The following is a 26,376-nucleotide window of genomic DNA, read 5'->3' as shown; positions in this document are numbered from 1 at the left end:
GGAATGACGGCACTAATGTGGTCTGCTGCAGGTGGACAACTAGAGATTACCCGATTACTCCTGAACAGCGGTTGTAAACCAGATATCACAGATGTATGTTATCTCTTCACTCTGCTGAAATTTCTTAATCTATTCAAATTTATGTTGTTAATTAGACAGGTTTAATGAACAGTTAAATTTTGTCAGCATTATATAAAGTGAGGTCTCATTTTGTTTGTCTTCTCGTATTAAATTAGGAAATGCATTTTTTTCCATATTTCATTGAAAAAAAGGTTACTTTTATTCTGAATCATGTTTTAAATCCAAGATGTTATATCATTACATGTATATCACAAATACCTGGTAGGATTATTTAAAGTGCGATGTCAGTTTTGACATCTCACAAAAAACATGCTGTTTATTTGTTGTTTATATAAAATATATATTCAAGTGTGACTGGTAATTTTAATCAGTTTTGTCCACCAATTTATTACACAACATTTTCCAGTTTATCAGACAAGTTTTAATGTCAGTTGTAGGATATGTTGTATATTGCTGACATTTTTATTGGTAAGGTATTGACCATTACAATGACTGTCCCTCTGGTATCTTTCATCCCTCTTTTACATTTATTTTGTTATGTTATAGAAAGGTGGCGAGACAGCTTTACATTGGGCTGCTAGGAGGGGATATCTACAGACAACAATATGTCTTGTTGAACAAGGAGGCGCAAGTCCCTTGGTCAAAACACACGAGGTAATATTTTATAGTATATGACCAGTGTTGAACTATCAAGTAACAAATCATTAAAATGATTTGTGAGATCTGTTTGATCAAATTTTTTTAAGGTTATAGATAACTTTAAATTGAACTTTAGGTATGCTAATGTTTTATGACTTATGGCTAAATTCCATTATAAAACACATGAAAATAGATGAACCTGTAAGAGAAATTCATTGTTTTTTTCTAAAATTATCCAAAATAATAATGCATTAAAAAAGACCACTTGCACTTGTTGGGTGATAAGTTGTACCAGAAATGTTAAATTATATTATTCGGAATTAGCTATTGATAAAAAATTTTTAGATCGGGCAAACTGAAAGTGCATGAATTAAAACTAAGGTAAACCAACAAAATGTCCAACAAAACTTCTGATTCAAACAAAAAATTCTCTGAAACCGATATTATCAAGATGGTTGATTTCTTGATTGACAATATATTTGTTACGTTCGGAGGGCGTGTTTTTCAACAGACTGTCGGCATCCTAATGGGAACAAACTGTGCCCCTCTACTTGCTGACTTGTTTCTTTATTATTATGAGGCTGACTTCATGCAGGAACTTCTTTGGAAGAAAGATAAGAAGTTAGCAATATTCTTTAACTCTACTTTCCGCTATATAGATGTTCTTTCATTAAACAATTCAAAATTTGGTGACTATGTGGATCGCATCTATCCCATCGAATTGGAGATAAAGGATACTACAGATCCAGTTAAGTCGGCTTCATATCTTGACTTACATCTAGAAATCAGCTTTCCAATTGTGAACTTTCCATTTCTAAGTAGCAACATTCCAGCAGCACCTGCATACGGGGTATATATCTCCCAATTGATACGATATCCCCGTGCTTGCATTTCCTATTATGATTTTCTTGATAGAGGGTTACTGCTCACAAAGAAGCTATTAAACCAAGAGTTCCAAATGGTGAAGTTGAAATCATCCCTTCGTAAATTTTACGGACGCAATCACGAGTTGGTTGACCGTTATGGAATAACCGTTTCAAAAATGATATCGGATATGTTCCTTACGTCGTAACTACAATCCCCTTCCCTTTCATGAATTTGACCTACCGAATTAGACTATTTACCGGATTTGTAATCACATAAGCAACACGACGGTTGCCGCATGTGGAGCAGGATCTGCTTACCCTTCTGGAGCACCTGAGATCACCCCTGGTTTTTGGTGGGGTTCGTGTTGTTTATTCTTTAGTTTTCTATGTTGTGTCATGTGTACTATTGTTTTTCTGTTTGTCTTTTTCATTTTTAGCCATGGCGTTTTCAGTTTGTTTTAGATTTACGAGTTTGACCGACCCTTTGGTATCTTTCGTCCCTCTTCTTTCACCAGGTTCAACCCAACACTTTTATTCCCCTTTAAAAGTGTCCTGTACCAATTCAGGAAGATGGTCATTGTTATATTATTGTTCGTTTCTCTATCTGTGTGTTGCATTTTAACGTTGAGTCGTTTGTGTTTCCTCTTATTTTTGAGATATTGAGATAAGACGTGGCACGGTACTTGTCTATCCCAAATTCATGTATTTGGTTTTCATGTTATATTTGTTATTCTCGTAGTGTTTTGTCTGATGCTTGGTCCGTTTCTGTGTGTGTTACGTTTCGGTGTTGTGTCGTTGTTCTCCTCTTATATTTAATGCGTTTCGCTCGGTTTTGGTTTGTTACCCCGATTTTGTTTTTTGTCCATGGATTTATGAGTTTTGAACAGCGGTATACTACTGTTGCCTTTATTTCGCGATTTATTCACACAATCTCATTTCGCTCCGTTTTAAGCTCGCGAAACTGATATATAGGTGTTAAAAAAAATATCTATAGTGATTGTTGCTTACATACCAATATCCGTATGCTTATAATGTTTTCCAGGTTTTAAAAGATTACCTTGAGTAAAAGAAAGGATTTCTATCGTGGTCGTTTACATATCTGATTAATAAATGTACATAAATAGTCTTCATCTGATGAATAGTTTTTCCTTGAAATTTCCGCGTTTCAAGTCTTTCCGCGAAAATAGCGCAAAACAACACTACCTCGCAATTTTCCCGGTTAACAGTATATAGATAATGGAGGGTTGGGATGAGGTAAACAGGTATGGGAGGGTGAGAAGGGTGCTTACATATATAGGAGGGTATGGATGGGGTATATAGATATAACAAGCTGTGAATGGGTTATACATATATAGGAAGGTGTGGAGGTTGCTTATATGTAAAAGAGGATGGGGTATATAGATATAGGAGGTACTGGATTTGGTAAACAGATAAAGGAGGATATAGAGAGTAATTATAGATATAGGAGGGTGTGGATTATGGATTTAGATACACATTTGTAGGTGAGTGAGTTTGTGGTATACAGCTTTAGGTGTGAATGGATGTGGTATAAAAATATAGGAGTATGTTGATGGGGTATACAGATATAGCAGGGTCGATTAGATTACAAAATCAGAACTAGAACAAAAATACATAATTTAGCATGGAAGGCGAACAATTGATAAATAAAATAAAATTGGGGTGCAAAGCTCAATAGAACAGTGAATTATGGGCTTTAAAAATATAAAGAACTGCATCGTGTGTCCAAGAAAGAAAAATAAAAAGATAGTTAAAAATGTTGAACTCTGCAAAATCGCACACCCTAATATAATGTTGTCATAATGACGCATTTACTTATCTTTCAACTGCAATTACGCATTTACTTATCTTCCAACTGCAAAGAAAATTACAAAGTCCAAATAGTGACAGATAGAGCCTTCTTTGATATGCTCAAAAAGAGTTAAAATAGATATAAGAAGATGTGGTATGAATGCTAATGACTCAGCTCTTCATCCAAGTCACAATTTGTAAAGGTAATTTATTATAGGTCAAAGTTTGGTCTTCAACGTGGAGCCTTGACTCCCAACGAACAGCAAGCTATGAAGGGCCCAATAAATAACAAGTGTATAACGATTCAAACGGGAAAACCAACGGTTTAATAAATATGAAAAAACGAGAAAGGTAAAACACATTTTAACAAACGACAACTACAACTTAGGACAGAAGCAGACATATATACTGGGTTTAAATGTTTTAATATGTATCAACCTTTATCCTAAGATAAAACTATAGTGTAACATCACAACATTGAAAGACAAACTATAATATATCAATTGAAATAGATTTACTCCATGAAAAGACATATTTACCAAAAATTTCATCTATGATACAATGTAAATACAAAACCAACAAAATAAGGGGTGAATAAATAGGAGAATATCGATGTGAAATGTTAAACAATTTGAAACAAATAATTGTGTTGTAACATGTGAAAGGTAAACAGTTTATATTAGTGATGTCAACGGTTAACTTTTTTCAATTTTGATAAATTTTATATGAATTTGTATTTAAATCATTTAAAAGTAAGGTTTTATTTCAAAAATGTCGTCGTGGTAACTAATTTGACAGATCAATTGTCCAGTAAATTCGTAACTATTGTTAATCCCATAACATAAAATCAATTAGAACTTGTCTCTCAGCTCGGGACAAGATCTTAAAGAAACATAATTAGTATACATGTTTATTTAGCAGTATCTCTAAATCAGTAATGCAATTAAATTTTACAATTTACTTCATTATTTCGTTTCTGATCTAATATTGTGTAAACCTACATCTAAATGTGCAACCTCTGTCGTGCAAGGCTTAGTCTTACTTAAAACAGAATGCTAACTCAAAAATTGTGAAATGCAAACCAATGTAAATGTATACTCAATGTATGACCTATAATTGTTAATTTCTGTGTCATTTTGATATCTTGTGAAGAATTGTCTCATTGGCAATTATACCACATCTTTTTTTTTATAATTAATAACTCAAAATGAAACACTCCACATCATTTTCGGAGACAAGTGAAATGGAAAGAATAATCAGTTTCAGACATATTCAATTCAACGAGATCAAGAAGTTTTTTTATTTTATTTTTCAATCTGGAGTTGGTACAAACGCTATAGTTGATTATTGAAAGTCAAACTTCGCATGGAATCCTCACAGACAAGCCTAATAATGCCAGATGACAAACTTCAATTCTGAAAGCATAAATTTGACACTCATACCACATCTTATATCTATATGTAGGGAATTATTGATAAGGCGCAGGAACCAGCTCAAACTACCGGTTAACCGGTTAATCAGTCAAACGATCATCCGAGTAACCGTTTAGGCAAAATTGTACGATTTGACAACACTAGTTTAAATTGATAATGGAAAAAAAATGAAAAAAAAATAAAATTTGTCGATCATAGTACGGAGAAGTAAAAACCAACACTCATCAGAGCTGGTATATAGACGAGATATAACCCTAAATAAGTAAACATTTTTAAATTACAAAAAAACATAACAAATAGTATCAACCGGTCAATTTAACAAGACATTTCGATTTGAGAGTACATGCAACTACTGACAGCTACTTATAATTCAAAGACAATAATAATAAAACATCATGCATCAGAGACTAAAAACAACTAAAGCACATCACAGGGAGTTAGTATTTTAACGTCATGGACAGCTAAAGAAGACATGACTTGTGCAATGCCAAAAATAAATATATCGACAGGCAGATAGGAGTTAAATTCGTTACAGAACAAAAAAACGTGGGTGTGTCTCTTTATATCACGTTTGAATAGAATACAAAATTAAGTTGATGACAAACCGGTATTAGTGCCAATGTAAATTAGTATTTGATAAGTATACTTGATTGTACCTAAATCTTATAGAAAACTTAATAAAATCGGGTTTTAATATCCTATATTTTACGAGTTTTTAAAGGTACAGCAAAATTTACTTATCAACTAGTTGTATTAATGACAGAATTTACGAAATCTCTGCTTTAATAATTAATTAGTGATGCATTGATTACGCTCTTTAAAATATATGACATCACTACATAAACTAGCATAACGAACGAATTGGGATATAAGAACACCGTATGATGGGGCCAAAAAAGCTCCGCCTTAAAAAGGAAAAAATAAGAATAGCGAGAGAAACATCGTCATTTTTGTCGTAAAATTTAGTATGTATTTTTCCTTAGGAAATTGACATGTATACATCTAGAAAACGTTTAAGGACAACTACAACTGTTTATGTTAGATTTGTATAACGGAAGTTCCGTTGGTACATTCTCGGTAGTATGTTTAGATAACTCTGGAGATTATTTAACGAAAAAATATTATCAAGACAACGGTAGGATTTGTTGAAAATATCAACAAGATGTAGCAATGACGTGTCTTGACTAAGTTAGGTCATTAACTGAGATTCATAGCAATACCGTAATAAATCTTTTATTAAAGGGAAACAGTTTGTGGCATCGGGATATCTACTATCTGTCGAAGTTTGTGAAATTGTGAAAAATAATCTGAATGTTGTCTCGTGCATAAGATTTACGAACATCTGTAAAAATGAAATAAACACCACTCATCTGTTACCAGCATGACAAGTACTAATTGTCAAATACGTGTAACAAAATTCTTCTACGTAAAGTTATCAGATGAAAGCAATATGAAGGTTTTTCTATATTGTCAGGGTCGGACTCCTTATGACCTAGCAGCAGATATGAAAAAGGGGAATTATAAAGAAGTGATGGAATACCTACAGGTACATATCATGTTTACACTCAGAATCAATCGTAATATAATGATTTGAAAAGGTAGAGAGATTCTATATTGAAATAGAATAAAGATATATGGGTTTACAACCGTAAAAGTTATATTGTTAAAAGAATCATTTTAGAAGCAACGAGCTTGATATGATTTAGCTCTTACAATGTTTGTTTAATAAGGCGCCAAAGACAGCCAAACAAAAACAATATTCAGTTTTTTTCTTAAGTCGGATATCTTTTCAACTAAAAGAATAATAAACACAAACTCTGTAAGAACTGTATAAAACAACATGATACCGGTATACATGTGTCAAATGTATGTGTCTCATCTGCCTTCATCATGTAAACCAGCGAAAAAAGCCAAAAATCGCAAACATCTTAGTTACTAAAAATCAATATGAACTGTAAAAGAACAGCTAAGGTGTTTTTTAAAATGCTAAATAACCTCAATCTTTTCAATAAATCGGTGCCTTCTTGGAAATGATTTTGTATAAACCAAGTAAATATCTTTTTTGTTGCAAAATGTTTTATGGAATTTCACAAGGACAATTATCAATAATAGTGTAAATGTACATACCCTGTTTGATTGTACTCAAGTTTTATAAAGAAATTTTCTATTATTTGATAGTATGTTCTGTTCACACCATACATTACATATGACGAAAATACTTCTTAGCACATAACTGAAATATGAAAACCTAAAACTATAAATGCGTTACAGTTTTAAGTTTAAAAAAAGTTTGAATTGCGAACTGAAAAAACCCTTAAATGGTAACTTTGCCTGATGGATTTGCCACCTTCAGGTTTACCCCAATTACCTTATCCTATATTTGGAAATAACAGAAATGAAAACAAATATAACCAACCACTGCACTTCTTGAATAGATAAAGGGCAACATTTAAATTGGTTTTCAATACTGGGATAATTATAATTTGTGTCCGTATATTTATTAAAAAGGTAAAGATAACTCTTCATAAACGTCATGCATTGCAAACATTTTTCTAGATTTATTTTCATCAGGAAAGCTCAAAGCCAAAAAATTGAAACCCTAGGTTGTATTTAAGAACTGACATAGTTTAAGAGGTTTATGACCAAAAAGGACCAAAAATTATTAAAGTTTACTCTGCAAGTGAACTTCGTTGTTAAACAATATTTTGGGGCAGATACAATGTTTTCATAATAACTTGTAGTTACCCAAGACCAGAAAAAAACATTTTTGAACTTACAATGTTAATACGTTTACTTAATTTTGTAGGTAATATCATATCCCATGTTGACCAAACTCGGGCAGTTAAATAGAAAAGACTTTCAGGAACTTGTAGCTCTGGGAACATTTGCTTCCTATGAAAATATGGTGTATTTGGCTGGGCCTTGTAATATTGGGAAATCGTCGCTTGCAAGTATTCTTATATGCGAGGAAATTCCAAAGACATGGTTATCAACTGATGGACTAATTATTCATTTCGGAAGAAATGGCATCGACCTACAACAACGAAAGATGATTCCATTGAAAAAAGGTATGTGTTATGTGTTTTTTTCATTACAAACTGCTCTGAAAAGACAATGTTTTGATTATAGGTCGTCCACAGATTTTACCTGTCAAGACTCGACATAATCTAAACAGTACTTAACTGTGCTTAGCTGTACTCGAATTTGTTAACTGTAGTTTACAAGCATGATAAAATACTTGATGATTTTGGTATAGTCATAATATGGTCTCGACTGGGTGCACGTACAAATAAACTTGCTAAATCTGACTAAACAGACACAAAGTAAGTACTGACTAAACGGACACAAAGTAAACGTGCGTTTTACTCAGGTAGACTATAAATTTCAGTTTTGACCGCGTTAACCTACGTATAATTAATGCTCATTTACCTTTATTACGGAAAATTGAAGTTAACTAACAAACTATGTGCACGCAGTGTTAACGTACGTTTATTCTATGTAATGCTTGGATTGTACCTAACTGTATTTGGTAGTTTGTTTTATTACTGTCAAAATTAAAGATTAAATATATAGGTACCAAAAGGAACTAAGTCCAAACATGAAACTTTTGATTTTCCTTTTAACTTTTAAATTGAAAATAGGTTTTTAGCAATGTCTAGAACAGTTTCGAAAATCAATTCCTATGAACTCTTTTGATAAGAGTTATGCCCTCGTAAACATTAATTACATGTAAAATTATTTTGTTAACTCTCTTTTGTAGAATTCTTGCAATATCTTTATGAATCTTATATTAATGGCTGCTATCATTAATGCCTAAGTGTTGATCAATTTTTGTAAAAAAAATATTTATAACTGTTGCAAAAAAAATATCTAAAAAATGAGTTACATTGTAGCGCTCTCATATGTACAGTTATTGCCAGATATTTAAAATGTTTGGATAAATCCGAAAATCATATTTAAAAGAGTTATGTCCCTTTGAAATATTATTCAAAAAATAGAATAACTATTGTATTTGCTACCATTCGTTCATTTCTCACAAGTGTTTAAGTTATTGACCTTAGATAGATACAATATGTGCACTACAGTTGACATTGGAACTCATTTATTCTATGTATGATTTAAATCAATATAATTTTGAATACTTGAACAAAAGAGGGAAGAAAGATACCAAAGGGACAGTCAAACTCATAAATCCAAAACAAACTGACAACGCCATGGCTAAAAATAAAAAAAGACAAACAGAAAAACAAAAGTACACATGACACAACATAGAAAACTGAAGAATAAACAACACGAACCCCACCAAAAACTAGGGGTGATATCAGGTGCTCCGGAAGGGTTATCAGATCCTGCTACACATGCGGCACCCGTCGTGCTGCTTATGTTATTACAAATCCGGTAAATAGTCTAATTCGGTAGGTCAAATTCATGAAAGGGAAGGGGATTGTATCATTTGTGAAACGGTTATTCCATAACGGTCAACCAACTCGTGATGGCGTCCGTAAAATTTACGAAGGGGTGATTTAAACTTCACCATTTGAAACTCATGGTTTAATAGCTTCTTTGTGAGCAGTAACCCTCTATCACGAAAATCATGATAGGAAATGCAAGCACGGGAATATCGTATCAATTGGGAGATATATACCCCGTATGCAGGTGCTGCTGGAATGTTGCTACTTAAAAATGGAAAGTTCACAATTGGAAAGCTGAAATCATCTCTTTTGTCGTAAAGTTTTGTCTTCAACCGACCATCATTGTCAATTTCAAGATGTAAGTCAAGTTATGAAGCCGACTTAACTGTATCTGTAGTATCCTTTATCTCCAATTCGATGGGATAGATGCGATCCACATAGTCACCAAATTTTGAATTGTTTAGTGAGAGAACGTCATCTATATAGCGGAAAGTAGAGTTAAAGGATATTGCTAACTTCTTATCTTTCTTCCTAAGAAGTTCCTGCATGAAGTCAGCCTCATAATAATAAAGAAACAAGTCAGCAAGTAGAGGGGCACATTTTGTTCCCATTGGGATGCCGACAGTCTGTTGAACAACACGTCCTCCGAACGTTACAAATATGTTGTCAATCAAGAAATCAAGCATCTTGATAATATCGGTTTCAGAGAATTTTTTGTTTGAATCAGAGTGATTCTTTACAAAGTTGGATATATCCCTCCCTAAGACAAGAAATTTGTATCTACGTTGGCCATTCTTTTTTATGAAGCAAAGTAATACCAACTCTTTTAATTTGTCTTTTAGTTTGGAATGTGGAATACTTGTGTAACGAGTAGAAAAGTCAAATGTTTTAATACTGTTAAATAATAATTTAATGAATAAGTTGACATATATAAGTTATACATTTGTCAGGGTCAGACTATTTCTGTGCTGATGACCCTTCCTTTTATTTTTAAACCTTCTCAGGTAGTGTTGATGTTTTATCAAAACTACTTCTTGGGAATCCAGAATTCAAGAAACAACCAAGTCTGCCAGGCGAGAGTCAAGAGGAAATGTCAGGTGATCCAAATTCTGAAGTTACAACAAAGGCAAATTCACCAAAAACGAGTCTTTATCCTTCAAATCAAGAACACCTGTCACCGAAATCACATCAGGAGACACCAAAAGACTTCCAAGAACCACCAATGTATAATGCCCGTTCCATACAAGATAACTTATTGGAGAAGATTATTAAAGGTACTAACATCATGCGTATCGCACCATCAGATCTGGTTGATTTTGGTGGACAAAAATCGTTTGATATGACTCATCAGTTATTTATCCAGCACAGGGGGACGTTCATTCTGATGTTTGATGGACGTAAAGGTCTTGATACAGAACTAGAAGAATATCCACAAGGAGATGTAACAGCAGCATGTAAGTCAAATATACAACTTTAGTGATTATAAAAATATATATCAATGTATATTATTGTAAATAGAAATTGAATGTCTTTAATTCTTAGTAGATTTATTCAAAAGACACTTTGCTCACATCTCTTTACAACAAAATAGAAATTATGTGTACCAATTATCAGGTTGTGTACTGATTATCAGGTTGTATGCATGTTAATATTTCAAAATATCAGCTACGAGTCACAATAAGAAGCAGAATGTCCGGTGATCAAAAAGACTTCATGTTGTATTTATCAGATGACATGTCACTATATAAACATACAGACAACACGATAATCGATTTCTCGTGATAAGTTTTTTGTTTTGTATGTTAGAAACAAGTGTTTTCTTTTTTCACTAGCAATATGGATTATGACGTCGGTAATATGTCCGTGTTAATGTTTTTAAAGCCGGGTTAATACATTTGACATCAGAAAGCTATTATATGTTATTTTATAGACAGAGGTATGACAATAAACTTGCTATCATTAGGCCCTTAATACATTACAGCATACTGACGATGATTTAATACTATTTCTGTATCTTGTGTCTATTGATGCCAAAAGACCATTTGAACAAATGCCCAATATATTCTTGAATAATAAACAGCGTAGATCAGACTGTCCACCAAATTACTGCCTTCTGGCTTATGAGAGGCACATACCGAATTGGGAAGGCCTTAACTTGCTTGCAATATTTAACCCACTTCTTACAAAGAACAGTGATTTACTCGATCAACGTGTAGACGTTAACACAACAACAACGGAACAATTTATCTGGCATTATCTGGTGTATCCTTGTTATAATTATATCATAAGGAATAGTGCATGTCAATAATTATAACATGTATAACTAATTTTATAATTTTTCATCAGATGGCTACAATGTAAAGCTTTAACATTTTCATATTTACATATATAATGAAAATTGAAAAGTATACTATTGCGTAGTCCTGACGAAAGGCAGGAAATAAAGTATCTGAAAAAAAATGTATGGGGATACAGTTTTAGTAAACCTCTATTCTTTAATCATGATAATTCCAACTAATTTGAAATAAACATCTTTTGAACATATTTGATTAATTGGTTTACTTTTATAGCTGTTCTGGAACATTGGATAAATTCTGTATTGACCTACTGTAACAAAACTGAAGATGAAATGCCAAGAATTGTATTTGCTGCCACTCATAGTGATAGCTTCTCTGAGGTAGGTCTGACTATGTTATCTATTTTTCAACCCTTTTTTTAAACGCAAATATGTGCGAATATAATCACAACTATCTTATCAATGACTATATATCACAAATGTTTAAAAGTTTGATTAAATTAAGTCCTTTTACAAAGTTTCAGTGACAACTTTTTCTCCCTCTTTTTTCGAAAATATGTAAAAGGTAAAATAATCTGGGACTAAATTTAATTTTTTTATTGCAAATAAAATAAGACTTTTAAAAATGTAAATTTCATATACTAATATAGCTTTTTTTAGCCTACGACGTTTGTTGCAAAAGCGACTAAAAGCGATCCTACATTCAGTTGCCGTCGGCGACTGTGTTCACACATATTCCATCTGTGGTTACAGTTTTGGAAAATTTAATAACTTTCTTAAACTGTCCTGGATTTGTACCAAACTTGGACTTAGCTTGTTTATGATCATAAGATAGTATCCAGAAGTAAATTTTGTAAATAAATAAATCCATTTTTTCCACATTTTACTTTTCAATGGATCAAGAAGTAAATTGATTTACAATAATCCTGATTATCAGTTTTCACTTGCAAATTGACTTCTGCAAGCTAACAATACACTCTGTGAACCAATAAATAAATAACTATCAAGTTGTTGTACCAAATTTGGACAGAAACTTGTTTATAATCAAAAGCTAGAATCTAAAATTTGTTTCCCCGATTATCACGTATAAATGGATTTCCAGTTACATACTGTCTGCAGTTAAAGTTTTTAAACAATTAAAGATTATTAGACATAAGCTCCTTACATTAAAAATAATATCTAGACGAAATATTTTTAACAGTGTTTTCCAAATTTTTGTTGAACCTTCCACCACAAGTAAAAGTAGGCAAGACAATGGGTTCTGCGGAACATTACAAAAACATATATATAATCATCAATCATAACGTACATGTGGCTTGTGAAGATCATGAGACTAGTAAAAAATTATCTGTAATATCTGTATGATATTAGAATTAATGCCACCAGAAATATATGAGCTGGTTAGATAGAAATCAAACCTATGCAGAACATATTCAGGTTGAATGAAAATGGTTCTTTGAAAAACGTTAGCAATGATGTGAAAAGCACTCTCCAATTGATTTATATATACAAATATGGAGATGTGGTGTGATTGCCAATGAGAAAACTACCCAGCAAAGATTGTTTGTATTTTTTTTTTTTATCGTTACAAACAAAATTTACTCATGCTTATCACTGATTAATTGTATAATTAACAGGACGAGAAAAAGATACTAGCTCTTAAATTCAGTGAAGAACTGCGGGATTTTTTTTTCTACACACAACCTTCATAAGCATATCATGTATGACACAGTCTATTTCATGAATGCTACAGATGCAGCAGATCCAGAAATTGAGCGTATGAAGGATACATTAGTTGATATCGCCTTTAAACAGTCAACATGGGGACAACAAGTGCCGATTGTGTGGGTGCCTCTTGATTTACAGATATCTGATATGAGAGCAGATGGAGTAAAGTTGATAACAAAAGAAAGACTTTTACAAATAAACAAATCAAAAAATGAATTTGCTCTGAGCGAAAGAAGAGTAGATGATTTCTTACTTGTTCAACACTCAATAGGAAAGTTGTTATACTTCGATGAACCTGCTTTAAGAGATTTTATTGTCATCCAGCCTACGGCAATGGTCAATATACTGAGAGCCTTCATTACAGACATAATGTTTTGGCCAGAAAAAGGACCCGTTCGAGACATACTGGAGAATTTATCATCTACTGGAGTTCTAAGGAAGACAGACCTTTTTACTCTATGGGCACAACCAGCTTTCCAAGACATTTTAACCGATGTCAGAACAAAGGAATATATAGTGCAGGTTCTCCTCCATCTTGATATCCTTGTTGAACCTAAACGCTACACTGAAATGAACGCACCTGCAGACGTATTTCTAGTACCCTGCATGGTTAAGGAAAGGATTCCACAAAGACTGCAAAGAAATGCAACAGATGAAAGAATATTATGCATATCTTATCATCTGAAGGAGACAGTGGTTCCATCAGCTTTGTCTTTCAAGCTTATAGGGGCTGCAATTAGCATCTGGCCTCTGAAAGTAGAAAACTCTCGTTTTTGTCTTTATTTTCAAGCTGCAATTATGGATGCTGACAACAGAAACGAACTTCAAATTCATGTTGAAGGGCAGAGAATAATTGCATACCTGATAAATGACGTGTCAAAACAGCTTATATCACCGGATCTAGCGACAACGACACAGGAATGCCTGACTTTGGCACTTGGACGAATTCTTCAGTTTTACCGTCGTTGTTTTGGTAAACAAAGTCACCATTTAACCTCAGATATGTTTGAAATAGAAGTTGGAGAAATATGCAACGGTGAAAGGTGTTTAATACCTTTGTCAGATGCTAAAACGAAGGCGCAATGGAGCTGCAAGAATGGGAAAATACATGAAACGAAATGTCCTCTGAATTGGGTTTTTGAAAAGGTAAGTAATATTTTTGTGTATCCACTTTTCTTTCGAAAAAAAGTTAAAATAACAAAAATAACTAGTGAAAATTTTCACTTTTTTAGCTACAGCCTCAAAAGCGATAGTTTGTTATTGCACAAATCGCCCTGTATATTTGTTGTCATACATTATAGTGTTACTTTTCAATTCTTTAATGTTGTCCATCAATAATAGTTAGTTAGTGTTTATAGAAGACAAATGGAAAGCAAAAAGCACCTAAAATAAAAACTTTTAGTATGCCGTACTAAATTATAATCCTGGTACCTTTGATAAATATTTACACCACTAGAACGATGCCTCTGCTGTTGGACGTTTCGTCCCCGAGATTATTACCAGCCCAGTAGTCAGCACTTCGGTGTTGACATGAATATCAATTATAGGGTCATTTTTATAAATTTCATGTGAACAAAACTTTGAATTTTTCGAAAAACTAAGGATTTTCTTATCCCAGGCATAGATTACCTAAGCCGTATTTGGCACAATTTTTTGGGAATTTTAGATCCTCAAATTGATGAATGCTCTTCACTTTTGTATGTGTTTGGTTTATAAATATTTTGATATGAGCGTCACTGATGAGTCTCATGTAGACGAAACGCGCGTCTGGCGTACTAAATTATAATCCTGGTACCTTTGACAACTATTAGGATTGAGTAAATATTAACCAAATAGCTGATCATTTGTATTTTTTTTTTATTTCAGAATAAGAAGCATTGTGACTCAAATTGTAAAGGTAATAACATAACAAAAATGTATATAGAATTTATATGAAAAGGTTATGTAGATACAAAGGGGGATATCAAAATGTATTTGCCAAAGAAAAACTACACTTGTTAATATAGACTTTATACACACATTTTGTAATACAAGTCTGAATTTTGACTGTACTGCAATACTTATCTCTTCGTAAAATAATTGTGTCATGGAATAAAACGTCCAAATTGTAAATATTCTCTTTTTTCGGGTATACATTTTGTAGGCTATTCAAAAACTGATTTATGTAATCTTTATGAAGAAAAAAGTAGCAACTCTGTTTTTCGTAACTTAAGCTTCATTGGTTAAAAGTAATATGGACTCATCAGAAAGACATAGATTTGAAGCTTATTCGTGTTTTGTAAAAACGAAAAAAAAATTGTCAACCAAACGTTTGCTATAATTTCAAAAACATGTCAGTCTGTTTTTGGTAGAGTTTTCGGATCTTTCATTGCGAATTATAAAGAAGAAGAAAGTTTGGGCTTCAAATGTTTACATTATTTTAAATTTTTTTGAGAAAATTACCCTTTTTAAAACATTTCATATTTTCAAAGAATATATGGAAAGAATGTGAAATAATTTCTTACAACACTGCATAACAATTATTCTGTACTGGTATAGTGATATTGCCATCAAGTGCGTTCTATTAGAGATTTCCAATAAAACGACATACGTACCTAACTCGACGTACGCACGTAACTGGACCGGTTATTGCTAACCAATAAATTTTGTTAAATGCGTTACTCAAGTTTTAACTAAGTGTTCCTAAACTATGAACCCATTCATAATAAATTTTATCAATATCAAATATTTCTAAGATGCTGAAAAACGAAAGAAATCATGATTTCTATATATCACGTGATTATTGATATTCCCGCTTAAAATTCACTGTCATAAGACCACGTATATATACGTATCTTTACCTATCATACGATTCATTGGAGTTGTCTTTCATGGTTTTGACAATGACTTTGATTTTCAGAAAAATTTGCAAAATTTAATGAACCTATTATTTGATATTTTAATTGTATTGATTTTGTTTGTCGTTATCAGATAGATTCTTCTTTTTGATTTTTGATTTTTTATGTTTTATAATATTTAATTTCCGTGGGTATTAATTTATAAAGATTTTGTCGTAATTTCAGAAAAAAAATGAGCTCAAAATGTTAATCAGAACGTGTCTCAGTTAAAGTTGAAAACTGGGATTGCATCATACTTTATTAAGTATCATTTCAAACGTTCTCTCCCTCTGCACTTAATCTCCTCAATTTACAATCTTCTAAAAACAAATTCAACAGGGAAAACGTACGTCAACGGGAAGTGAATATTTAAAAAAACCAATACAGGTCATGTACTTCTTTAAATTTTTGTAGTTGACATATTCTTTTCTTTCAAATGAAAGTCAACGAACATTATAAAAGGAAAAATGTAGTTGATAATAATGAGTGTAAATAAATGTGTACACCAATTCGTTAGATTGTTATTTAGGTGTACTTGATTATCAATTGATGACTAATAACCTGCATTAACCACTGTGGATAGTAAAGTAAAACTATCAACTTATTATAGCCTGTAATTTGCTAAAAATATCCTGTCCCCAAGTATTTCTAATTAAAAGTGGATGACAATGACAATTTACATAGCTGTTACATTTTTGAGACAACTATAATGTCATTTCAGTCTTTACGGGAATTTTCTTTTACTCGTATTATTTCAATTAGAAGTAGATTCTAAAGCTATCGCGTATATTGATTGAGTTAGCGAAAATTTTAAGTTTCAACTTTTGTCTCGCTTTAGAGGTATATATACTTAGACGAGTTGTATATACATTATGTACACAGCCATGTATCACCATCATTGATGGCGATCCGATGGATACATCTGTTGTAGGGTTGTCACTGACTCAGACGTACTTATGAATATAATTATTTTCTGTGACTGTATCTTACATTAATTTGTAGGATCCTTTACTATAGATAATTTAGCTGATCTGTAACAATAACATCTTCATGCCTTATATATCATGTACTGTAGTACGCCGCTAGATTAAAACTGACGTGGAAAGGTAACATATGGCCACCGAAAGCTCTTTTTTTGAGAGCCCAGGTGGTCGTGTGGTCTAGCGGGACGGCTGCAGTGCAGGCGATTTGGTGTCACGATATCACAGTAGCATGGGTTCGAATCCCGGCGAGGGAAGAACCAAAAATTTGCGAAAGCAAATTTACAGATCTAACATTGTTGGGTTGATGTTTAGACGAGTTGTATATACATTATGTACACAGCCATGTATCACCATCATTGATGGCGATCCGATGGATACATCTGTTGTAGGGTTGTCACTGACTCAGACGTACTTATGAATATAATTATTTTCTGTGACTGTATCTTACATTAATTTGTAGGATCCTTTACTATAGATAATTTAGCTGATCTGTAACAATAACATCTTCATGCCTTATATATCATGTACTGTAGTACGCCGCTAGATTAAAACTGACGTGGAAAGGTAACATATGGCCACCGAAAGCTCTTTTTTTGAGAGCCCAGGTGGGCGTGTGGTCTAGCGGGACGGCTGCAGTGCAGGCGATTTGGTGTCACGATATCACAGTAGCATGGGTTCGAATCCCGGCGAGGGAAGAACCAAAAATTTGCGAAAGCAAATTTACAGATCTAACATTGTTGGGTTGATGTTTAGACGAGTTGTATATACATTATGTACACAGCCATGTATCACCATCATTGATGGCGATCCGATGGATACATCTGTTGTAGGGTTGTCACTGACTCAGACGTACTTATGAATATAATTATTTTCTGTGACTGTATCTTACATTAATTTGTAGGATCCTTTACTATAGATAATTTAGCTGATCTGTAACAATAACATCTTCATGCCTTATATATCATGTACTGTAGTACGCCGCTAGATTAAAACTGACGTGGAAAGGTAACATATGGCCACCGAAAGCTCTTTTTTTGAGAGCCCAGGTGGTCGTGTGGTCTAGCGGGACGGCTGCAGTGCAGGCGATTTGGTGTCACGATATCACAGTAGCATGGGTTCGAATCCCGGCGAGGGAAGAACCAAAAATTTGCGAAAGCAAATTTACAGATCTAACATTGTTGGGTTGATGTTTAGACGAGTTGTATATACATTATGTACACAGCCATGTATCACCATCATTGATGGCGATCCGATGGATACATCTGTTGTAGGGTTGTCACTGACTCAGACGTACTTATGAATATAATTATTTTCTGTGACTGTATCTTACATTAATTTGTAGGATCCTTTACTATAGATAATTTAGCTGATCTGTAACAATAACATCTTCATGCCTTATATATCATGTACTGTAGTACGCCGCTAGATTAAAACTGACGTGGAAAGGTAACATATGGCCACCGAAAGCTCTTTTTTTGAGAGCCCAGGTGGTCGTGTGGTCTAGCGGGACGGCTGCAGTGCAGGCGATTTGGTGTCACGATATCACAGTAGCATGGGTTCGAATCCCGGCGAGGGAAGAACCAAAAATTTGCGAAAGCAAATTTACAGATCTAACATTGTTGGGTTGATGTTTAGACGAGTTGTATATACATTATGTACACAGCCATGTATCACCATCATTGATGGCGATCCGATGGATACATCTGTTGTAGGGTTGTCACTGACTCAGACGTACTTATGAATATAATTATTTTCTGTGACTGTATCTTACATTAATTTGTAGGATCCTTTACTATAGATAATTTAGCTGATCTGTAACAATAACATCTTCATGCCTTATATATCATGTACTGTAGTACGCCGCTAGATTAAAACTGACGTGGAAAGGTAACATATGCCCACCGAAAGCTCTTTTTTTGAGAGCCCAGGTGGTCGTGTGGTCTAGCGGGACGGCTGCAGTGCAGGCGATTTGGTGTCACGATATCACAGTAGCATGGGTTCGAATCCCGGCGAGGGAAGAACCAAAAATTTGCGAAAGCAAATTTACAGATCTAACATTGTTAGGTTGATGTTTAGACGAGTTGTATATACATTATGTACACAGCCATGTATCACCATCATTGATGGCGATCCGATGGATACATCTGTTGTAGGGTTGTCACTGACTCAGACGTACTTATGTATATATATATATATATACAACTCGTCTAAACATCAACCCAACAATGTTAGATCTGTAAATATGCTTTCGCAAATTTTTGGTTCTTCCCTCGCCGGGATTCGAACCCATGCTACTGTGATATCGTGACACCAAATCGCCTGCACTGCAGCCGTCCCGCTAGACCACACGACCACCTGGGCTCTCAAAAAAAAGAGCTTTCGGTGGCCATATGTTACCTTTCCACGTCAGTTTTAATCTAGCGGCGTACTACAGTACATGATATATAAGGCATGAGGATGTTATTGTTACAGATCAGCTAAATTATCTATAGTAAAGGATCCTACAAATTAATGTAAGATACAGTCACAGAAAATAATTATATTCATAAGTACGTCTGAGTCAGTGACAACCCTACAACAGATGTATCCATCGGATCGCCATCAATGATGGTGATACATGGCTGTGTACATAATGTATATACAACTCGTCTAAACATCAACCCAACAATGTTAGATCTGTAAATATGCTTTCGCAAATTTTTGGTTCTTCCCTCGCCGGGATTCGAACCCATGCTACTGTGATATCGTGACACCAAATCGCCTGCACTGCAGCCGTCCCGCTAGACCACACGACCACCTGGGCTCTCAAAAAAAAGAGCTTTCGGTGGCCATATGTTACCTTTCCACGTCAGTTTTAATCTAGCGGCGTACTACAGTACATGATATATAAGGCATGAGGATGTTATTGTTACAGATCAGCTAAATTATCTATAGTAAAGGATCCTACAAATTAATGTAAGATACAGTCACAGAAAATAATTATATTCATAAGTACGTCTGAGTCAGTGACAACCCTACAACAGATGTATCCATCGGATCGCCATCAATGATGGTGATACATGGCTGTGTACATAATGTATATACAACTCGTCTAAACATCAACCCAACAATGTTAGATCTGTAAATATGCTTTCGCAAATTTTTGGTTCTTCCCTCGCCGGGATTCGAACCCATGCTACTGTGATATCGTGACACCAAATCGCCTGCACTGCAGCCGTCCCGCTAGACCACACGACCACCTGGGCTCTCAAAAAAAAGAGCTTTCGGTGGCCATATGTTACCTTTCCACGTCAGTTTTAATCTAGCGGCGTACTACAGTACATGATATATAAGGCATGAGGATGTTATTGTTACAGATCAGCTAAATTATCTATAGTAAAGGATCCTACAAATTAATGTAAGATACAGTCACAGAAAATAATTATATTCATAAGTACGTCTGAGTCAGTGACAACCCTACAACTGTATATATATATATAAGTGACAACTATGCGACAGATCCAATGACAGGATCACCAGTGAAGGTGTTACACGACGGAAGAATAAAAACATTACATATTCATACTTGTATATGGGATTGACTAGCCCCGAATACAAATTCAATTATTATGTTGGACCCCCTGATCGAATGACTTTAAGACTGCATTTTTCGGCTTCTCCACCAATCATGATGCGTTCACGAGCAAGAGCTGGTATTGGTTTAATCGTAGAAAGACAAGTGTTTCTTTATGGTGGTTACGCTCATTTGTTAGCTAGCATATGAAAATGCTACTCTTAATTATCGGGCATGCCTAAAAAGGTATATGTATTTATCATTATAATTAATGTTCATCATCCTCATTATATATGTAATATTTGTCGCTGGATATTAGACATACATCAGTATCATCATCATCATGAGTGCTATAGCTTGAGGCATAATCTTCGTCGTAAGAACATGTATTATATATAGCTTGAGGCTTCGTCGTCGTAAGTATAACGTGAGGTTTAATTCTTGTTTTATATTTCAGCCGGTTTATGTCGAGAACTTATTTTACGCATGCATATCTATGATACATAGTTTTTATAAATATCCAAGTTATAGCCAATCATAGAAGTATGTTTATCAAATGATTATGATCACAATTAAAACAGATAGATAAGGATTGACTCGTGAGACTGAAACGAAGCATAAAAACAGCTAGCCATTTCTAGTACTTCCAAATACTAGTAAGCTCCATGTACCGAAATGATAGTATCCACAGCTGCTGCACACTATCTTTAAAACAACTACAACTAATAAATAAAGAATAACTATCCCGTTTATAATATTGATTGTTACACCATTGTCCTAGTACGGATGTGACTGTTCTAAATCAGAAAATTTTAATTCAGTGCTTATCGTTTGTTGTTGTGTTTTCGTTGATTTTTTTTTAAAGATTAATTTGCCTGTTAGTTTTTGTTGTTTTACATTTGTCATTTTGGAGCCTCTTATAGCTGACTATGCTGTATGGGCTTTGCTCATTGTTGAAACCCCTTCGTTGGACTATAGTTGTTAAAATTTCTGTGTCATTTGTTCACTTGTGAAGAGTTGTCTCATTAAAAATCATACTACACCTTGATTTTTGTATATATCACAAATTAAGAATAAAAAATTCATATACACTCTAGAAAAGCGAGACCTTTTGTCATGTCAAAATTACAGAGTATCTGTAGGACCATTAGTGGTCATACTTGTATAGCAGATTTTAAGTAGTGCCCATGTGTCCATTAGATTACACGTCAGTATCACATTTCTGTATTCAGTGAGCGGTATGGGCTTTGCTCATTGTTGAAGGCCGTACGATGACCTATAGGTGTTAATGTTTGTGTCATTTTGGTCTTTTGTGGGTAGTTGTCTCATTGGCAGTCATACCACATCTTTTTTATATATACTAAATCACGGAAAAAAGACTAATTCAGTTCGTAGTCTTAAACTTTTAAATCACATACGAGATGCCTAATGTTCAGACATTGTTGTTTTTTTAAAGTATTTATCAAAGTCAAACGACAATTATTTACGTTTTTTTTCGTGCACTACAGTTCGTGATTATGGCCGGATCCAAGATATTTGAAAGAGGATGACTGACGAGCGAAGCGATGCATAAAACAATTTGGACAATTATACGCTAAAATAATATTGTTAAAAACATGAGATTTTAAAACTTATTTAGCGATCGAAAAGGGGGAGTACGTCCACTACCCCTGTATTCTCGGATGCAAGTTTAGGTATACTTAAACAAAAGCCACGCCCCATAATTTGGCATAGGTAAAGACGAGAAATTACTTTTGGAAAATATATCATTGATATGAATTTCTGCCCACATCAAATTATCTTCAATTAAATTATAGAAAAATATTATTTTGTTTTAAAAGTCGAGTACACCTTTTACATTCGGGTGTGTTGGAATTTACTTTAAACGTTAAATCTTTTTAAAACAATAAAGAGGCAACCTTCTCGCTTCGGAATTCTTTATTTTTATATTAGTATGATAAATGCCGTCTTGGTAGTTTTTAAAATTCATAATGTGAGAAGAACTTAAATATGGGTCAAGTGAAATGACAAGAAATGATGGGTGTGTTTGATTACAAGTTGCTAATTTACTTGTTCCATTATAGTATTTATGTCAATAAAATCATTCAAAGTTTAATGACAAAATATTTAAAGAGTAAAAAAAATAGTTTGGGTTGAATTTTACTGAAGGCATATTCCAGCAACAATGCGTGTTCAAAGAGCAAAACATGCATGCAGTGTATGCTCCCCTCCGTCATGCTTCAATGCAGTAGGACGACATACGTTGAGTTAGGTCGGTTATGTCGAGTAAAGTCATTTTATTGGAAATCTCTAATGAACCATTGTATAGCAAACATCAAATTCACTCACAAATGTTTTCACACTAAAGGTATATTATTTATTTTTTAAACAAATCAGTTCTGAATCAAAGAAGGCATTATTAATATAACCTAAAGAAAATTACTGAATGCTTAATTAAATACAGAATATCACTGTGTTGTAACTTTTTCAAAAAAAGTTCTATAAATAAATTTTGCACAGTATTTGAAATATGAAAGGTCAAGTAATGTACACCATATAAACGTTGTGGGTAATTGTATTCAAAAACTGTTATTTTTTTCAAACATGTTATACATGTAATTGTTTTTTACAGGCATAGGATTGCTAGTATTGTGTCTGTAACCATATATTGTTGGCTTTTATTCAAGTTTGAAAATATTTAAAAGGAAACACCACTGATTAAATTAAAAACAGAAATGTTCAGCAAAAAATAAAGTATTGCTAAAGTAACAAAAGAAAAAAGAAAAAAACATAGATAATGCCATGATTATAACTTCTGCTTTATATACCTATATGGAGTTATTTTCTTTCAGAACGACAGGTCATTCTTTTTTTCAGAATCAATCCGGACGATACCATGTTTTAATGAAACATGCTCTCAAAGGCATAAAATAATGACCTGTGTGAGGTCATTATTTTCCTTGATAAAAATGCAATTTATATTTTACTTCAAAATTTTATTCGTTTGATAGTTTTTTGTTGCCGATTTGGAAAGTTTTTTATTGCCGATTTGGAAATTTATATTTTAAAGTTGAATCGATGATAGATGTAAAAGAAACCTTCATTGTCCGCATTTTAATATTAGAAACAAAAAACATGAATAACGCGTGAAGTTTTGTTAATATATCGCTACAGTAAAGAAACATTATCATATATGTGAGATGAATTTTAATATAGAATTTCATAAAGAAAAAGCCAGATTTAACATATTCGTGTGTTAGATTTTGAAAATCTTATTGCGTCACACTGAATAGGTTGGTTGATTTTTGGTTGCTTACTTAATGTCCAGTGGCAAATATTGCATGCATGTTCAGGACGATAAACGCTGAATAGGAAATCATACTGTGACCTACATGTATTTATATTCGTCTTTGTGTCAGTTCTTAACTTTATAAAATTTATGTATACATTTTACTCTATCAAATGGTCAGCTAATAATATAATCTTATATTCTATTGAATAACATTAACATAACTCAGAACAGGGTCGGGTGCAGAGGGTATATGATTATATACTGATTATCTGTTAATAAAATGTATTGCTACTCAAAAGACAATCTTTTGAATTTTTCATTCGATTCAATTAAAATTGTTAAAAAAAATAACCACTTTTCCGCGATAGAAATAAGATTACAAACCCCTCCCCCTTTTCCACAAACTAACTGGTACAATAAATTACTTACAATGTGTCTTGTAATTGTCATAAACCGATAGGATGGTAACAATACGATTGTGTCTTACTTCATGCAGTTACAGTAATATTTTCATTGTGTATGGATAATATTTTTTAAAAGGTTTATATCTATATTTATTAGTGAGTTTAATTTAACAATCTAATTGAGCCGTAGGGCGTATTAAAACCTGAACGCATTAGAAAGGAATATCCCACTTTAGTGTTGTCGGTAATATAGGATACTAAATTTTGCATATCTTTATATAAAATAATATTTTTTTGACGGTATATAAATCAGATAATGCATATTTTAAGGTTTTTCTTGTCGTAGAACACACCTCGGGCTGTCAGGATTGCTCACTCCTGACACCCCTCGGTGTTTTCTACGGCAAGAAAAACCTTAAAATATGCATTATCTATAACATAACTGATGAAGTGAGTACCCTTACAAAAATGAAAAAAAATATTTCTCCTTCCAGGTCTTGAAACAGAAATACTAGTCTTGAGACCAGATGATCAGCATTTCGTGCAACTAGCAAAAACACTTGGTATTGGAGACTTCTACAACTTCTTCATTGAACTTGGAATGGAAAAAGCTGATTACGACAACTTGAATTTTCGTTATTTTTCAAACCCTATGGACTTTATGTTGATGGGTCTCTTTGAATGGAGGGATAAAACAGAAAGTGACCAAATGACTCCAACTTTTAGGAAATTGCAGACGGCACTGAAGGCTATTGAAAGACAGCACTATTTGTGTCAGGTTTGATACTATTTTCTCCGAAAATTATTGTATAAAAACACATCATGAAGCAATAGACGAAAACGATACTGATATTTAACCATGTGATCGTTATATCCACTAAAAATATCAGAATACTCCACCATATGTAACATTACCCAATAAAAAAGTTAACCAATTGAAATATTTATCGTCTCGTAATAACATTAGAAATTTTTCGTTTTTTTTCTAGATATTTTATATTTTTCATTTTGATACTATCAAAGACTTTAATTAATTTGATGCATATTTAAACCTTTTGACAAATTTCAGGTTCACAGAGAGGATCATACTCTAATAGGTATGTCTACTTTTTTTGTTAACGACGTCTACTCATATCTTCATTAATGGGTTCGTATCTTGCTTTTTTTCTCTTAGAAATGGATACTCTCAAGGGACATAATTAAGTCTAAGTTTTATTTAAGTATCGTAGGCAACTTTACAGCTGTGTTCTTTTTGTTCAAATACAGAAAAAACAAAGTTATTCAGTTAGTTTTTTATGTGCAGTTCAGATTTACCATGATTAAGATATGAAAGAGGATTGATTTAAATTGTGGTTATTTAATTCATTTTGATTTCAATACCTTAATTTATTTTAAAGGATTATTTTATTTCAATATCAAACTTCCATTTGTCATTTAAATAATTTCGGCTTCTCTTTGTTCTTTACAGAAAAGGCTCATAATAGCCTACAAGATGTTCCGTCAGATGATGTTATCAATAGTTTAACAGAACAAAAATTGATAGGTGATTGCATTGTTCACCTAGGTGTTGAATTGACTCTGAGCATTGGCAACATCAAGGAGACTATGCACAATTTTCCAAGGGATTTGAATGGTCAACTCCATGATCTACTCACAAAATGGAAGAATTGTAAAGAAACCAAGTCGGTGAAACCAACCATCTACCGACTAATGGTAGCTTTAAAACGTGTAAAAGCGGCTCAAGGACTTAATTTCCTGAAGAAAACATATGGTGTGGATTAGAACATCAAATAAACTAAACACAAAAGTAGACAACGGAACTGTGATATGTTTATCATCTCTCTGAACCAATCCAACATAATTTTTGCGTTTAAAACTTCATGGTTTAAACAAAGGCAAAGCGTTTCAATATCACAATTTAAATCCTTTGTTGTACCTCTTCCATATTTCTATGTCTAATGTGTAGATAAAAAAATAAAGTGAAACCATATATCAACAACTAGT

At 33.3% G+C, this 26,376-nt stretch overlaps 2 protein-coding genes across 2 annotated transcripts; both read left to right on the top strand.

Annotated features, from left to right (window-relative positions):
- LOC134718555 (uncharacterized) lies at positions 1-13,266 on the top strand. The gene is made up of 7 exons (XM_063581157.1): positions 1-93; positions 628-735; positions 6,303-6,374; positions 7,635-7,896; positions 10,245-10,694; positions 11,811-11,917; positions 13,174-13,266. Exons 1-7 carry the CDS (start codon positions 4-6, stop codon positions 13,246-13,248), a joined length of 1,164 nt encoding a protein of 387 aa, XP_063437227.1. The 5' UTR covers positions 1-3; the 3' UTR covers positions 13,249-13,266.
- LOC134718554 (uncharacterized) lies at positions 13,256-26,376 on the top strand. The gene is made up of 5 exons (XM_063581156.1): positions 13,256-14,410; positions 15,131-15,161; positions 24,867-25,150; positions 25,442-25,469; positions 25,841-26,376. Exons 1-5 carry the CDS (start codon positions 13,256-13,258, stop codon positions 26,152-26,154), a joined length of 1,812 nt encoding a protein of 603 aa, XP_063437226.1. The 3' UTR covers positions 26,155-26,376.

Source organism: Mytilus trossulus, chromosome 5 (assembly GCF_036588685.1).
Source record: "Mytilus trossulus isolate FHL-02 chromosome 5, PNRI_Mtr1.1.1.hap1, whole genome shotgun sequence".
Taxonomy (NCBI): Eukaryota; Metazoa; Mollusca; class Bivalvia; order Mytilida; family Mytilidae; genus Mytilus; species Mytilus trossulus.
Note: the sequence above shows the minus strand (reverse complement) of the source record. Positions and strands in the feature narration are given on the sequence as shown.

Bases quoted from the DNA above. Each gene is read 5' to 3' on its own strand.
- LOC134718554 (XM_063581156.1), top strand. From the start codon at position 13,256: ATGTATGACACAGTCTATTTCATGAATGCTACAGATGCAGCAGATCCA. The intron at 14,411-15,130 runs GTAAGTAATATT...TTTTTATTTCAG, and splicing joins TGAATTGGGTTTTTGAAAAG to AATAAGAAGCATTGTGACTC. The intron at 15,162-24,866 runs GTAATAACATAA...TTCTCCTTCCAG, and splicing joins TTGTGACTCAAATTGTAAAG to GTCTTGAAACAGAAATACTA.
- LOC134718555 (XM_063581157.1), top strand. From the start codon at position 4: ATGACGGCACTAATGTGGTCTGCTGCAGGTGGACAACTAGAGATTACC. The intron at 7,897-10,244 runs GTATGTGTTATG...AAACCTTCTCAG, and splicing joins GATGATTCCATTGAAAAAAG to GTAGTGTTGATGTTTTATCA. The intron at 11,918-13,173 runs GTAGGTCTGACT...TATAATTAACAG, and splicing joins ATAGTGATAGCTTCTCTGAG to GACGAGAAAAAGATACTAGC.